Genomic DNA, 14965 nt, shown 5'->3' with positions numbered 1-14965 from the left:
GTCGAATTGAATTGCGAATTACGAAAATCGTTTCCTATTCATATTGAAAATGTTTTACGAAATCTGTATTCCGTAAAAGAAAAAAAAGAGAGGAAATAAGATACGTTTGTTATACTTCGTTTCGTGTAAAGACGTTAAAGCGTTTTGTTTCGAAAATTTATCATTCTATCGCGAATAATTGTGAGGGAGAAAGATCGTAGAGAAACATTGGAAATTCTAACGTTGAACGAGGTTTTCATCGTATTGTGATTCGTGGAAAAAAAGAACGTTCGTTAAAAAGCTGGGGAGAAATTAGTCTGTTTGTTATAAATCTCGTGTACGTTTGAACCGTTTAATGGAGGAAAATTTGCACGAGACGCCATTAGCGACTCATTTCGCGTTGTGCGGTCCAAAGCGCGCGTATACGCGATCCGGGAGAATTGCGATAATACAGTGTTGCCATTTACACGTAAACCTGGCCGTCGCCGCTGCTGCCGTCGCTGCCGCCGCCGGTAGTCGCTTCAAAAGTCGCGTACGGAAAAGATTATTTTTCGAATAAATTTATTTTAAAGCAACGGTATTATGTGTCAAAGCGATCCACTTAATGACGTGGCTCTTCTTGCTTTTCTTCCTTTTTTTTTTTTCACGAAGGGAACACGTTTGGAACTCGTTTTTAACCCAGTTTTCAGTTAAAGATTTCGCTATCGCGTCGCCGAAAAGTGTCGTTTCGGGTATCGTTAACGTCAAGCGATATTTATTTCGAACTATTTCGAATGGACAAAAATTATTTCTAATTGAGTTAAGTTTCCCAAATTTTCATATCTTCGATGTAATGATATTTTATAAAAAGAAAAATAATAATAATAATTCGAATTTAATTTTTGTCATTGTTTTGGAAAATTTCCAAGTGGAAACATTGTAAGAAAATTCATATTTAATCCGATACCGTTTTGGAAAATTTTTAAATTTTCAGTAGAAAGATTTATAAAAAAATTCAAATTTGATTTATCATTGTTTTGAAAAATTTCCAAATATCAAATTTCCAATTGAATTTCTAATGAAAATATTTATAAGAAAATTTATATTTAATCCGATACTGTTTTGAAAAATTTTCAAATTTTCAATGAAAATATTTATAAAAAATTCAAATTTAATTTATCATTGTTTTGGAAAATTTCGAAACATCAAATTTCCACCAAAAACATTTATAAAAAAATTCAAATTTATTCCTGTCACTTTTTTGGACAATTTTCAAATATCAAATTTCTGAATTTCGAATGGAAACATTTATAAGAAAATTTATATTTAATCTGACACTGTTTTGAAAAATTTTCAAATTTCCAGGAAAATATTTATAAAAAAATTCAAATTTGGTTTTGTCACTTTTTTGAACAATTTCCAAAAAAGTTTTCAAATTTCCAATGGAAACATTTATAAGAAAATTTATATTTAATCTGACACTGTTTTGAAAAATTTTCAAATTTTAAAAAACAGTAAAAAGATTTATAAAAAATTCAAATTTGATTTATCATTGAAAAATTTCGAAATACCAAATTTTCAGTGAAAACATTTATAAAAAAATTCAAATTTGATTCTGTCACTTTTTTGAACAATTTCCAAATATCAAGTTTTTGAATTTCGAATGGAAACATTTATAAAAAAATTTATATTTAATCCGACACTGTTTTGAAAAGTGAAAACATTTATAAAAAAATTCAAATTTGGTTCTGTCACTTTTTTGGACAGAATTTCCAAATATCAAGTTTCTGAATTTCCAATGGAAACATTTATAAGAAAATTTATATTTAATTAAAATTTTTTAAATTTCCAATGAAAACATTTATAAAAAATTCAAATTTGATTTATCATTGTTTTGGAAAATTTCGAAACACCAAATTTCCAGTAAAAACATTTATAAAAAAAATTCAAATTTGGTTCTGCCAAAAAAAAATTCACATTTAATCCGATACCGTTTTGGAAAATTTTTAAATTTTCAGTAGAAAGATTTACAAAAAAATTCAAATTTGATTTATCATTGTTTTGAAAAATTTCCAAATATCAAATTTCCAATTGAATCTCCAATAGAAACATTTATAAGAAAATTTATATTTAATCCGACATTGTTTTGAAAATTTTTCAAATTTTTCAAAAAACAGTAAAAAGATTTATAATAAATTCAAATTTGATTTATCATTGAAAAATTTCGAAACATCAAATTTCATAAAAACATTTATAAAAAAAAATTCAAATTTGATTCTATCATTTTTTTGAACAATTTCCAAAAAAGTTTTCAAATTTCCAATGGAAACATTTATAAGAAAATTTATATTTAATCCGACATTGTTTTGAAAATTTTTCAAATTTTTCAAAAAACAGTAAAAAGATTTATAATAAATTCAAATTTGATTTATCATTGAAAAATTTTGAAACATCAAATTTCCACTAAAAACATTTAACATAAAAAAATTTGTTTCTATCAAAAAAAAAATTCACATTTAATCCGTTCAAATAATCAACTTACGATAACCCATATAAAATATTCGCTCAATGACATATTTATCCCCTGTGAAACTTAGTATTATCAACCCCTATATTTCCTTTATTTTCCTCCCCCTCTTCTTTTTTTTTTTACACCAGCATCGCGGAAATCCTGGCCCGGACCTTTCCGGTTTCCTTCCCCTTTCATCTTTTCGACTTTTATTTCGTCGTCGACTTTCGCGCCGTCGTCCCCTGTTAATAATTTATCACGCTCCCCCACCCTCATTTCTCGCTCCCTCGGGGTCATCGATTACCTTTGTAACACACGTTTCCCCTAATTCGAAAATTGCCTCTCAACTTTCGAAAGATTGAATTCCTCGAATCGAATTCTTTTCCGATGAATAATGTTGCCAAAACCGAAGAGCAACAACGGAATTTTATTCGTCGAGCGAAATTTTAAAAATCGAAATTAGAAGAATATAAGATTAAAAAAATTCGTGTGGAGACGGATGGAAAAATCGGAGAATTTTTAAAGAATTTAAAAAAGGATATATTATTATTTATGCGTCGTTGACACGGGTGGATCTGATAATGTGATCGAATCGATGAGAAAAGGAAGAAAACGAGAGCGGTGATCGATCGATCATCATCGGCCTATTCGGTGGGCTATTCGAATAATCGAGAGTTTGGTTAATAGGTATTCCGATAATTGACATTCCACGGATATTGTTCGGAAATTTCTGCATAGACGGGATGATTAATCGTGCAAAAGTTCGTCAAGGCGGTGATTCGTGGCTATAATCGCTGCGAGGGAGGGGGGGGGGGGGGAAGGAAAAAAAAAAATATCAGCCATTTTTTTCCCACTCGAATTACAGTTGTTTCGGAAAAAAAAAAATTCAGCGTTTATATTGTTTTTTAGAAATCTCATTCGTTGTGATATGATGAATTTTTTAAATGATTAATGCAATAATAAAGTATTTTTTTTTTATCTTTATCTTTCCAGTATTTAAGAGTTCGTTTAAAGAGTTACGAGGATTGAGAAAGGTTAATGGTCGATCTGTAGCGAGGTCTTACCAGTCGAGTTTATTACGGTAAATATCTTAAGAGATCATATATTATAACTGTCACGGCTGTACTCCCTCCCCTAACCCTTTTAACGTGATAAATGTATATTCCGTGGGGGGGCCTCTTGCGAGGGTGGCGACATCCCGATGCAATTTCGAAGATAAATATTCCCATCCTTGAATGCTTTGTCCCGGTAATTTACTTTTTCGCTTGATTTCATATTAGGTGTAAAGCCGGCAAGACAAATGTGGCGGCCGATATATTTCCTTATTCTTTTCGAACGTATTAAATCTGCCAACGCGAACGGGCCGAATTTATCACGTTTCCTCATCCGTTTTTAAGATTAAGAAAAGTGTTATGCAAATATAATAATACGATATAATATAATATAATATAATCGTTTTCACGGTTGAAATAAATTCTTCAAGCGCCGTGTTTACGGTGTATAAAGACGTTCACTCGTTAAACGAGCGTACCGACGGATTAATTAATGAGAGAGAAGAAGAAGGGAATTGTATATATATATGTATATATATATATAAGCGAATACCGCGAAGCGGTAGAAAGTTGATATCTTCCATAACGAAGGATACAAGCGGTTAATTAACACTTTAATGGCGGCGAGACCTTTCCTATATTAAACACTCGCCGCGTGTCCTAGCAGCGATTAAAGCATTACCATTAACGCCTTTAACTTTTGATATCTTTATGGAGGATGGAGGAGATCCCTGGGGCGGTATAGAAACGGATTTGCAAAATTGCTGGCCAAAGTCTCGATGAACCGTGTTACGCTAAATTGACGCGTTCATTATAACGAGAAACGACGAAACTTTTCCTATCGTCTTACCTAAAAACGTCGAAAAACATAATAAAAAGGTCATAAGGACAGTAGCAGTTTTATTAATAAATTGTAAATATTTTGAAACGAAAGATAAAGGAGATATTGTTAATATATAAAACTCTACGGATAGAAACGAGAATTTCTAAACGGTTCAAAGCCTATTAAAATTAGAAAAACTTTGACTCGCTGTAACTTCGAAAATAATCACTTCCGGTTAACGAACGAAAGATCGTTAGAAGCGCAGAATCTTGCCCTTTGAAACGCATCCAGATTCATTCCGATACGACTTCCGGTTCTCGAGATATCGTCGTGTAAAGAGCAAGGTAATTTTTAATCGCTTTTCGTTTCCATTGCGCACTCGCTCGTATCTGATCCTATTTCAAACTATAGATAAGTGACGGACGCAATTCTTGGGCTAAATGCGCGTACTTACGTCCTTTCAGGCTGAAAACGTTTCAGGCCCCATTCGCAATCTCTATAAGCGGTATGGAAACTTTGAGACCTTGTATCTCGGCAACCGATTGAGATAAAGGGATAAAATAAAGAGCAACTTGAAGAGCACGGGTTTCTCTATTTCCCGGGAGGATTTTTCGAGGACAAAATTTTTAATTTCTTCCAATATTTTTTACGTGAGAATCCAAGCTTTATTCTGTGTAAAGTATACGATGTATTCTTTTGAGCGCATCGATTGAACGATTCGAGCATTTTTCAGCAGGTATAAAAATCGAGTTTAGTAAAAAAAAAAAAAAAAGTTGAAAGGGATCGCGCCCATTTTATCACGGTGGATCGTAATTTTTGTCGTATCGTGATTGATTAACCCCTCTGACCGACCGATATTTCCCCTCTTAAATCCAGCAGCGGCGCGCACCTGTGTGACGTGACGTGGGCGGTCAGAGAGATACTTTATAGTCACTCGAAAAAAATGGTTAATCCACGATGCTGTCGCGGCCACGTAGCGGGGAAATATTTCGCGCCAAGTGGCGGGGCGAGCTGAAAAGTGAAAAATCGTTGCAAACTCGCAGAAGAAATCTCCTCAAAATTTTCACCCCTGTGCTCGAAAACAACTGAAAATTGAAAATATCGCCGATCAGATTGCCAAATACTTACATAATCGCCGCTCATATTTTTACCACGCCTTTCTCCTGAAAATATCAACAATTCCAATAATTATCCAAATACCAGAATCGCGCAAGGGGGGGGGGCATAAGCGACGATTGGAGAGATCTGCATGGGATGTTTTGCATGGGGAGGTTTTCGTATCCCGATAAAAGTTTAAATTAAAGTTCATTCGATTTTACGGCGCACGTAGCGCGCCGTTAGACGCAGTTGGCCGCACTGGTGCGAACGTGTTTTGCCGCAGTGCAGGATGCAACACACAGGGCATAGTTATGCGCCGCCCGTTCCCCGTCGGTGTGTACTTTCGTGCGGCCATTCGGCTCCGCGAGGAAACCCAGGGTTTGTTCGTGCGTTCACCGACCGATCGGCGGCGTGCCCGAATTACGCGTATAAATTCGACACGAAAATACCAATATACCCACTCCTTCACCTCTCGGTCGCGGTTGTAATCCAAATTTCGCGACGTTCTCGTTTCCTTTTTTTTTTTTCTTTCAATTTTTCGATCCGTGTCGCCGGATATCGGACAAGAAGACTTCGTTAAGATTTTATTATTATTGTTATTATTATTATTATATTTTGACAAATTTTGGCAGATTTTTTATTTTTATTTATTAGATTTATTTTTTTGTTATTGTTTTATTTTTATTAGTTGTTTCAAATTTTTTTTTTTTTGATTGTTTTTTAGATTTATCCTTTTAATTGTTTTAACTTTATTTTTTTGGTTGTTCTAATATTTTTAATTGTTTCAGATTTATTTATTTATTTTTTTTTATTATTTTAAATTTATTTTTTTAGTTATTTTAGTATTTTAAGCATTTTTCGAAATCTCGAAATCTCTTTTTGCTCGGCCGAACTCGAGTGAATTTTTAACTGAAAATGATTTAATTAAAATCATTAAACTTAATTAAAATATATAAAATATTTATATTTCCATATTTTATATATCTTTACGTATAAAGAATATAAATTTGTCGAATATTAAACTCTGTATCGTTTTTCGTTTGATATTTTATTATATCTTTCACCTTTCGTCGACTTAACTGCTGTTATGACATTCACCGTCTGTTATTGTTTTTCGTCTTTCTTACGCATCTCTCTCTCTCTCTCTCTCTATCCTCAATTCTTCAATAGAAGTAATTTCGTCGATAACGAATAATAAAAACTCATCCTCGCTCGAAGCTAATGGTCGCCACGCTTATAAAAACGTTGAAAATAATATTCCTACCGCCACGAAACTGTGAAACTCGAACCAACGTCGAAGTTGCGGTCCGATCACGATCCAATTCGAGACAACAAGAAAATCCACATATTCGACATTATATTTTTATAAACAGGTTAAGAACTTATTCGCGGAGCGAATATATTCCGAAAGAAAATGAAAACGTAAATAAATATCGTCGTATCCGAGCGGTAAAGTAAGGTAGGTAAGGTTGGTAAAATAAGTTGGGATATATGTACGTGCAAGTGAGAAAGCAAGCGCAAAGTAAAAAATGACAAAGTATAAATAAGAGTTATGGTCGGAGTAATCGGCTGGAAAAAGAGAAACTTTTTTTTGCGAAGCATTCCTCCGAGGCCACTCAAGATATATATATATGTCTTTCTGGAAGCGAAAATAAGAATTCTAATTTTTACACGTGCGAGAAGAATAGATGGAAAATATTTTAAATAAATAATTGGAAACAGAAAGCAAATCCGAAGAATGATCCATTTGGAGATAGAAATGGGACATACGCTTTTTCGAATATTTTCACCGATTTTCTCGGATCGAAATTTTCTTTATTTTCGTATATTTTGATTCATAGAAAAGTTGGCTAAAATATTGGCGTGTATCTCGCCAATTTTTTTTTTTTTTTTTTCAAATTCTCCGCGCAACATTGAAAAGCTTTCCCTTTGCCGTACTCGAATATCCTATTTTTTTTTTTTTCATTTTATAACAGAATGTTACATAGATTTCAATTTTTTTTCAAAAGGAACCGAATATTCTCTTATCTGTTATCCCCGGTATTATTGCTTATTAAATTATTGCAGTTTCGTGGATCGAAGCGCATTATCGAACTCTTCTCTGCTGTAATTTGATAAAGTAAATTATTCTTCGAGAGTTTGCTTTGCACGATGAAAAAAGGAAGGAGAAAAAGGAATTTGGCGTATTATTCGATTTCTCGAAAAACGAAAACGTATTAATGTGTCGATGCAATGTTGAATCGAATTTCGATGAATTTCGTATTAATTTAATTTTCAGACGAGGCTGTGCGTAGCACACGTTTGATCGAGGCTGATAACGATCGTATACAAGAATATGCCACGCCGGATCCGAATCCTTACTTCGACACTACGCGCGCGTCGAACGTGACGGGCCTCGTTGGAAAGACTATTCAACTCGTTTGCAAAGTGAAGAATCTTGGGAACAGAACTGTAAGTAATTCCTTCGTTTATTATATAACGAGAAAACGGCGTCCAAGCGGTGAGAATAATCTATCTTGTGTGTATTTAATAGAAAAATTAAATGAAATAATTTGGTGAAAAAATCGTAAATAAGTTTTACATATTAAAGTGTAAAGAAAATTAAATTTAGAAATTTAATAAAATAATAAAATATAAAGTGATGTATTATTTTCCTATCGTTATCGATTCTTCTGATATTGTTGATAAAATTTATCAAGTTTAGAGGATCGATTATATTTATATTTTTCTATATAATGGAAATGTTTCGATCTCTTCGCGGAAAAAAGAAGAAATTTCGAAATTAGTATCGAACGCGAGAATCGAATTCACGAGTTCGAAAAATCGAGAATTCCACGCGTATCGGCGGTCGGTAAACGAGATGTCAAACATCACGCGTGCCGGGTCAACCGATTTGTTGTTGTCCGCGCGTCACGCGCACACGAATTCCAAGAGTGGTATTACGAGATCGGTTGAAACGTCAACGGCTGTTCCGCCTATTGACGAATCATACGCTCGAATCGATCCCCTCTAATCGCCAAGCCTGCCCGAAACGTGCCACGTGACTCGTTTAGAAAATTCTATTCGGCCAGATTCTCAACTCGAACCGGCCACAATATTTATTTACCTACTTCGTTCGATATCCTTCGAAATTTATCGCTGAAACAAACAAATTACCAAAGTTTTTAGTTTTTAGTTTGTCGGTTCAATTCGCGTTTTCGGTTCAAAGATCGTAATAACAACGATTCCTCCTTCCTTACCTATGAGAAATATAATTTAGAAAAGTATTCGTATTCCTCATGCTCTACGTTTACATCATAAAATCAACACGTTTGTTTATATACCACACCCGCCTCTATAATTTTATTAATATGCGGTTTGAATAAACCACGCCCGCAGTTAAAGGGTTAAAGGTTGAACGCTAACTGTCGAGCGTGCCTCATTAAGTGTACATTAAACGTGTAAGGGAAGAAGCACGTTCACACGTTTGGAAGGCAACGTCGTATTTTTTAATCTCGAGACTCATCTCTATGCAAAGCTCGAGCTCGGCCACCGCCTATGTCACACGGATTAATACATTTCGTTGATATGGAAAGCGTGTCCACGCATGAGACACCAGATATGAGGAGAGGGAGAAGGAGGGGGGTCGAGATTACACGAAAGGAGGGGGGAACCACACACACACACACACACACACACACACACACACACACACACACACACACACACACACACACACACACACACACACACACACACCACACACACACACACACACACACACACACACACACACACACACCACACACACACACACACACACACACACACACACACACACACACACACACACACACACACACACACACACACACACACACACCACACACACACACACACACACACACACACACACACACACACACACACACACACCACACACACACACACACACACACACACACACACACACCACACACACACACACACACACACACACACACACACACACACACACACACACACACACACACACACACACCACACACACACACACACACACACACACACACACACCACACACACACACACACACACACACACACACACACACACACACACACACACACACACACACACACACACACACACACACACACACACACCACACACACACACACACACACACACACACACACACACACACACACACACACACACACACACACACACACACACACACACACACACACACACACAGAGAGAGAGAGAGAGAGAGAGAGAGAGAGAGAGAGAGAGAGAGAGAGAGAGAGAGAGAGAGAGAGAGAGAGAGAGAGAGAGAGGTGCACATATACAAGCACAAATGCACAGGATAAACTCTATGTATGCATAGGAGCCACTGTGTTTCGAAAGCAGGCAGAAACGAACCACTGCTAGAAATTGGGTAGTTAATCGTGAGATATAATCGTGGTATTTGCTCGAGATGCGAAACAAGAAGTGTGCTCCGCGCTTTGCGGAGAAAGAGGAAGGTCGATTTCCACTTCGACTCCTCGAAATGGACACGAAAATTGTGTGTAAGGAAAATTCGAAATTTTGAAAATCGTGAGTATCACGTCGAATATTTTCTATACATTGGATTTAATTAACTGCGGGTGCGGTTCATGAAACCATATATTAAAATTATAGGCGTGGTATATAAATAACATATTAATTTTTGCTAATATGCGATGTATGCTTACATACACCGTTAAAATAAAAATAAAATAAATACAATAAAAAATAATGTTTTATAAATATAGAATATCATTTTGATATTCTATATTTAGAATAAGAAGAAGATATAGAATTAGAATGTATATATTTTTATTTTCATTTTATTTTCCTTATCGTTGATTATAAAATGCATAGTTTGAGGTTCGATATGCTTTCATTTTTTTAGTGTATTTTTGATCCAGTATAAGATAAAAAATTAGTTTTATTACTCTTCATTTTATTATTCGAATCTCTTTCAAAGTATATTTTTATAGAACTTTTCTCTATATGTAATTTAAATAATATAGATAAGTCTTCTATTTCTTCCAGTTCCTCGAGAAAAAGGCGCGTTGAACAAAATATTGACGAATATAGTTGATAAAATTTTAATATATGCTTTATTATATGATACTTTCTTTCTTATTAGTTTTTCTAATTTATAAAATAATTAGAATTACATTGTCTAGTATTATGATTTGATTTTAGTAAAATATATATATATTTTTTTTTTTTTTTGCGTTTAGAGCGATCGATTGTGTTAAAAGTATCCGCAGTTGAAGAATTAACAATAGTGTTTAGCGGGATTTTTACTTGAAACAAAATAATACTGCACGCATAAAAAAAAACATGGTTTAAAAAGGTTATTTAACAGTGGATAATATAACATGGAAAAATAATTAAACACCGCGGTTGAAGATAGACCCGGCGATAAATAATATCGACGGTATTGCGTCGCGTATTATGCAATATTCCAATAATTTCGCGTTGAATTTACGGGAGCTATCGATTACCCGTTAATTTATACACGTTAATTAATTCACAAATGCGTCTATAAATAATATTTAAAGGTGTATTTCGAGCTGTATTTTTAATTTCGTCGATTAATAAATACGACGTATCGAAAAGAATCGAATGTTCGAAGAGGAGTTCGAAAGACGATGAAAATGAACGAGAGCGAGAAATTCCCTGTTTTATCGATATATAAATATGTAACGAGGGATTCAAATACGAGGGGGAGGGGGAAGAGGATCCAAGTTTTGCAAAGATGGCTTTTAGAGTTTGGTCACTGGAAAATTCATATATTTACATCATGCTGGTTTCAATGGTGAATCCCTTGTAATATATGTATGAGTTTAAAGCGTGCCTTTTGTACCATGCTCGATGCCAAGAGACGATTCCCTATTCCGAAACTTGTACCGTAACTGTTCAACCGCACAGTTGAATACACACGCGCACATTTTTTGTTCCACACGCGATTCTCGAAACGTCTCTTCCATCCTCGTAAGAAAAAGCAATCGGCGGATTACATTCAAATTTTACGCACATTTTTCGCTATTTTTATATCTTTCTCCCAAAACTATCGTAAATATTGCAAGTATTATTATGCTATGATTTCACTACGGTAAAAAAATTTACCAAGGATAACGTTTCACGGACTACGATATACACACCAAATGTATTTGGCTTTTCTGAAAATAATTTCGTTTCTTCACACCAGTGTCGCTAGTCGAACGTTTATCCAGCCAACTTCATTCTAAACCGTGTTGTTTGGAGAGTGTTCAGAGTATTTCGTGGTTTATTTACGAGAATAATTCGTTCGATTCTGTGCGGTTTTGTGTTTTTCGCGCGTGATAACAAAGATGCAAGACCAAAAGAAGTATTTTTGGCATATTTTACTTTTTTATTATCGAAAAAGAGAGAACGTCGTGAAAAGGCAAGAAAAAGGTTATGCGAAGTCTGTGGAGAAGATATATGAACAGCGTGCCAGTGTCAAAACTAATTTTCGAAATTTCGTTCTGACAATTTCGACGTTAAACATGTGCCACGTTTTGAAAGACGGTTAAAGCCGACGAAGATAAAATAAAGGTACCGATCGAAACAAATTGTTACTTTCGCAATATTCAGTTTATCAAGAAAACAGCTTGATCTTACTTATGACACGTCGTATATATAAAATACGTCTCGTATTATTTTCACAATATACGTAATCATGTTAGGCAACGTTTGGCAAGGAAATAGCGATGATCAATCGTAATAACGAGATACTCGGAACGAGATTCCGTTCGAAAATGATTCTTGTTAGAGATATCGAATCTCTACAAGATCTTAGATAAGCGAATAATGGGTAAAATCGGATCATACAGAGCGACGTAAGGCAATTCGGTTGAATACCGCGGCAACTTCCATTAATTAGAACAAGATCCAGTCCGCCATAATGCTCGTCGACCTCCATATCGATAATTTAGATCGTTCTCGCGATTTTAAAAAATCTGCTCTATGTGACGATAAAATTAATTCATCGCAAAGTTTTTATTATAAATCAACAGCAAAGTTCACGCGTTAATGAATAATTTATCTAAATTCAAAATTCTAAAATTTTTGTTCGCTCGAGGTGACGAAAGTTGAGAAGATTCCGAGATGTAAAATTTAAGAAGTTGAAGAAGTTACAAATTTTCCGTTCGAAAAATTCTACAAAAAAGGCTCGTAATCGTAAAGCATCCTTGCTCGTTTCGTTGACGACGAGCGATTTAAGGAAAATTCCTACAGAATCGGGCTAAGGGGCTGCCCAAGGAGTCCACTGTTCCCGAAAATTGATCGTGCAAGTGTTCGCAATAATTCTTCTCGAGCAGGACGATGGCGTTCGCCGTCGAGATTGGCGCGGCTGGAAAACGTCGTCTCGAGTCCCAAGACCGCGTTTCACGCTCCACCCACGTCGAATCCTTTTTCCAACGAACGTACGAGTCGAAGACCGTTCCAAGTTCTTCTCTCGAAAGCGGCACTCGGCCTCGCGCCGTCGGTGGCCACGTCTCGACAAAATTCGCATCTCTTCGCACGTTGAGAACAATCTCTCGTTGGTTAGTTTCTCCATCGCGTGGATCTGATTTCACGCGACGATCGATATTTATTTCATTTACCGGGTGACCGGTAATAATTAATTTATCGAAGGCAACGGTTGGATCGAGAGAAATTTCTTTCGATCGTAAATCTGCTCGTAATAATTCTCTTCCTCGACGTGCTCTTCAACGCCTCGTGCGTTCTTTTTTTTTCTTTTTTTTTTTTTTTATCGAAGATCGTAGATCCCACGAACGATCCAACAATTTTATATCGTGTCATCTGTATTCGACGCGCGATGAATCAAGTGAGAAGCTCTCGAGCTACCCCTCTTTCGTAATTCAATTTCGTTATTATCTTACGAAACCACTTCCGTTTTTTTTTTTTTCTTTCCGTGTCACACAGCTTCGCGTCTATTTCTCTTTACGAGATTATTTAAACGAGCGTGAAATTTATATCCACTCCTAGAATATTATATTATCGAAACAATCTGAAATATCGTGCTTAACGTTCGATCGATAAGTTAGATTCAATTTTAAAAGTTGAAGGGAGGCGCGCAAAATTTTGAAAAATGTCTCGATACATCTCGAAAAAAAAATACTAATTCGAAGATTTTAAACTTGTTATTATTAAAAGTCTCATAATTTGATTTAAAAACATTAATAGAGAATCGAGATGTCAAAGATTTTAACTTTGTGAGCGAAAGAAAAAAATAATAAATTATCGTGAAAAATCGTGAGGAGGATTTCTCGCTTTACCGAAACGAAAATGCAGCGCAGCTCGCAACGAAGAACGAGGAATTTTTAAAAAAATAAAAATATATATATATATATACATCTCACTTAAGAATCGGTTGTGACATTGTGTAATCTGTTAAAATGAAATTCTCGCGAGCCGAGAACAGCTCGTCCCGGTTACGCGACGAGAACGTTCTGAAAATCGGCGGTGACACGTTAATTACAAGCTAGAAACGAAGAATTAAGCGGGCGGTTGCCCGCTTGTGTGATTCGGGTTGAGAAATTTCATTTAACATCGAAAATTGCTCGACTCGCAAAATAATGCGGTGTAAAGTTGAAATTTACTTTGTTCGTTAAATTAAGCAAGAAATTTCAGGCAAGCACATACATATGTATGTGTGTGTGTTGAGTGTTTTGAGAGAGAGAGAGAGAGAGAGAGAGAGAGAGAGAGAGAGAGAGAGAGAGAGAGAGAGAATGTGTCGAGTTTTGTGTGTGTGTGTGTGTGTGCGCGCGCGCTCGCGCGCGCGCGTGTGTGTTGAGCGTTGAGTGTTTTGTGTGTGTGTGTGTGTGTGTGTTTTGTGTGTGTGTGTGTGTGTGTGTGTGTGTGTGTGTGTGTGTGTGTGTGTGTGTGTGTGTGTGTGTGTGTGTGTGTGTGTGTGTGTGTGTGTGTGTGTGTGTGTGTGTAACGCGTATAACGGCTGGCCAAATATCTGGAAAAAATTATACGAATAATACGAAAAAAAAAAAAAATAGTTTGTTCAACTTCGATCCTTTAAACTGTATAATTTTCATGGAAATCAATCAATTTAAAAAGTATATACTAAAACTAAAGATAAGATATACGTCGATTAATAATACGATAAGAATTATATAGTTCAATTTTATTATTAATAATCGTATCCTTTCGTTCATCAAATGTTTTATCGTTTCATATTTTTCATAGATACTCGAATCCCGTATATTACGCGACAAATTAGATTATTAACGACACATCTGATGGAATATAAAACGATTTATAAAGGAACAACGGATTTATATAACGAACGAAACGATGCACGAGCTTAACGGTAACGACGACCGCGGTTGGAATAACGGTTTTATAAAAGAGGGGGAACGGATGTCTTAGAAAGAAGGGGAGAGGGGAGAGGGACGAAGGAACGAGAGAGGGATAAAAGTTGTACGATCTCCGATGTTGTAAAGCGTGCGAGTTGGTAATAAGGTGATG

General features: G+C 35.5%; 1 protein-coding gene across 1 annotated transcript in view; it reads left to right on the top strand.

The window, feature by feature from the left end:
• LOC100577636 (zwei Ig domain protein zig-8) overlaps positions 1 to 14965 on the top strand; it is an 81375-nt gene that overhangs the window by 37961 nt on the left and 28449 nt on the right. The window contains exon 3 of the mRNA XM_003251536.4: positions 7719 to 7891. Within this exon, the coding sequence (XP_003251584.1) occupies positions 7719 to 7891 (173 nt within the window). The remainder of the gene's footprint in view (positions 1 to 7718; positions 7892 to 14965) is intronic.

Source organism: Apis mellifera, linkage group LG6 (genome assembly GCF_003254395.2).
Source record: "Apis mellifera strain DH4 linkage group LG6, Amel_HAv3.1, whole genome shotgun sequence".
In the NCBI taxonomy this organism is placed as follows: Eukaryota; Metazoa; Arthropoda; class Insecta; order Hymenoptera; family Apidae; genus Apis; species Apis mellifera.
This window is presented reverse-complemented; position numbering and strand designations above follow the sequence as displayed.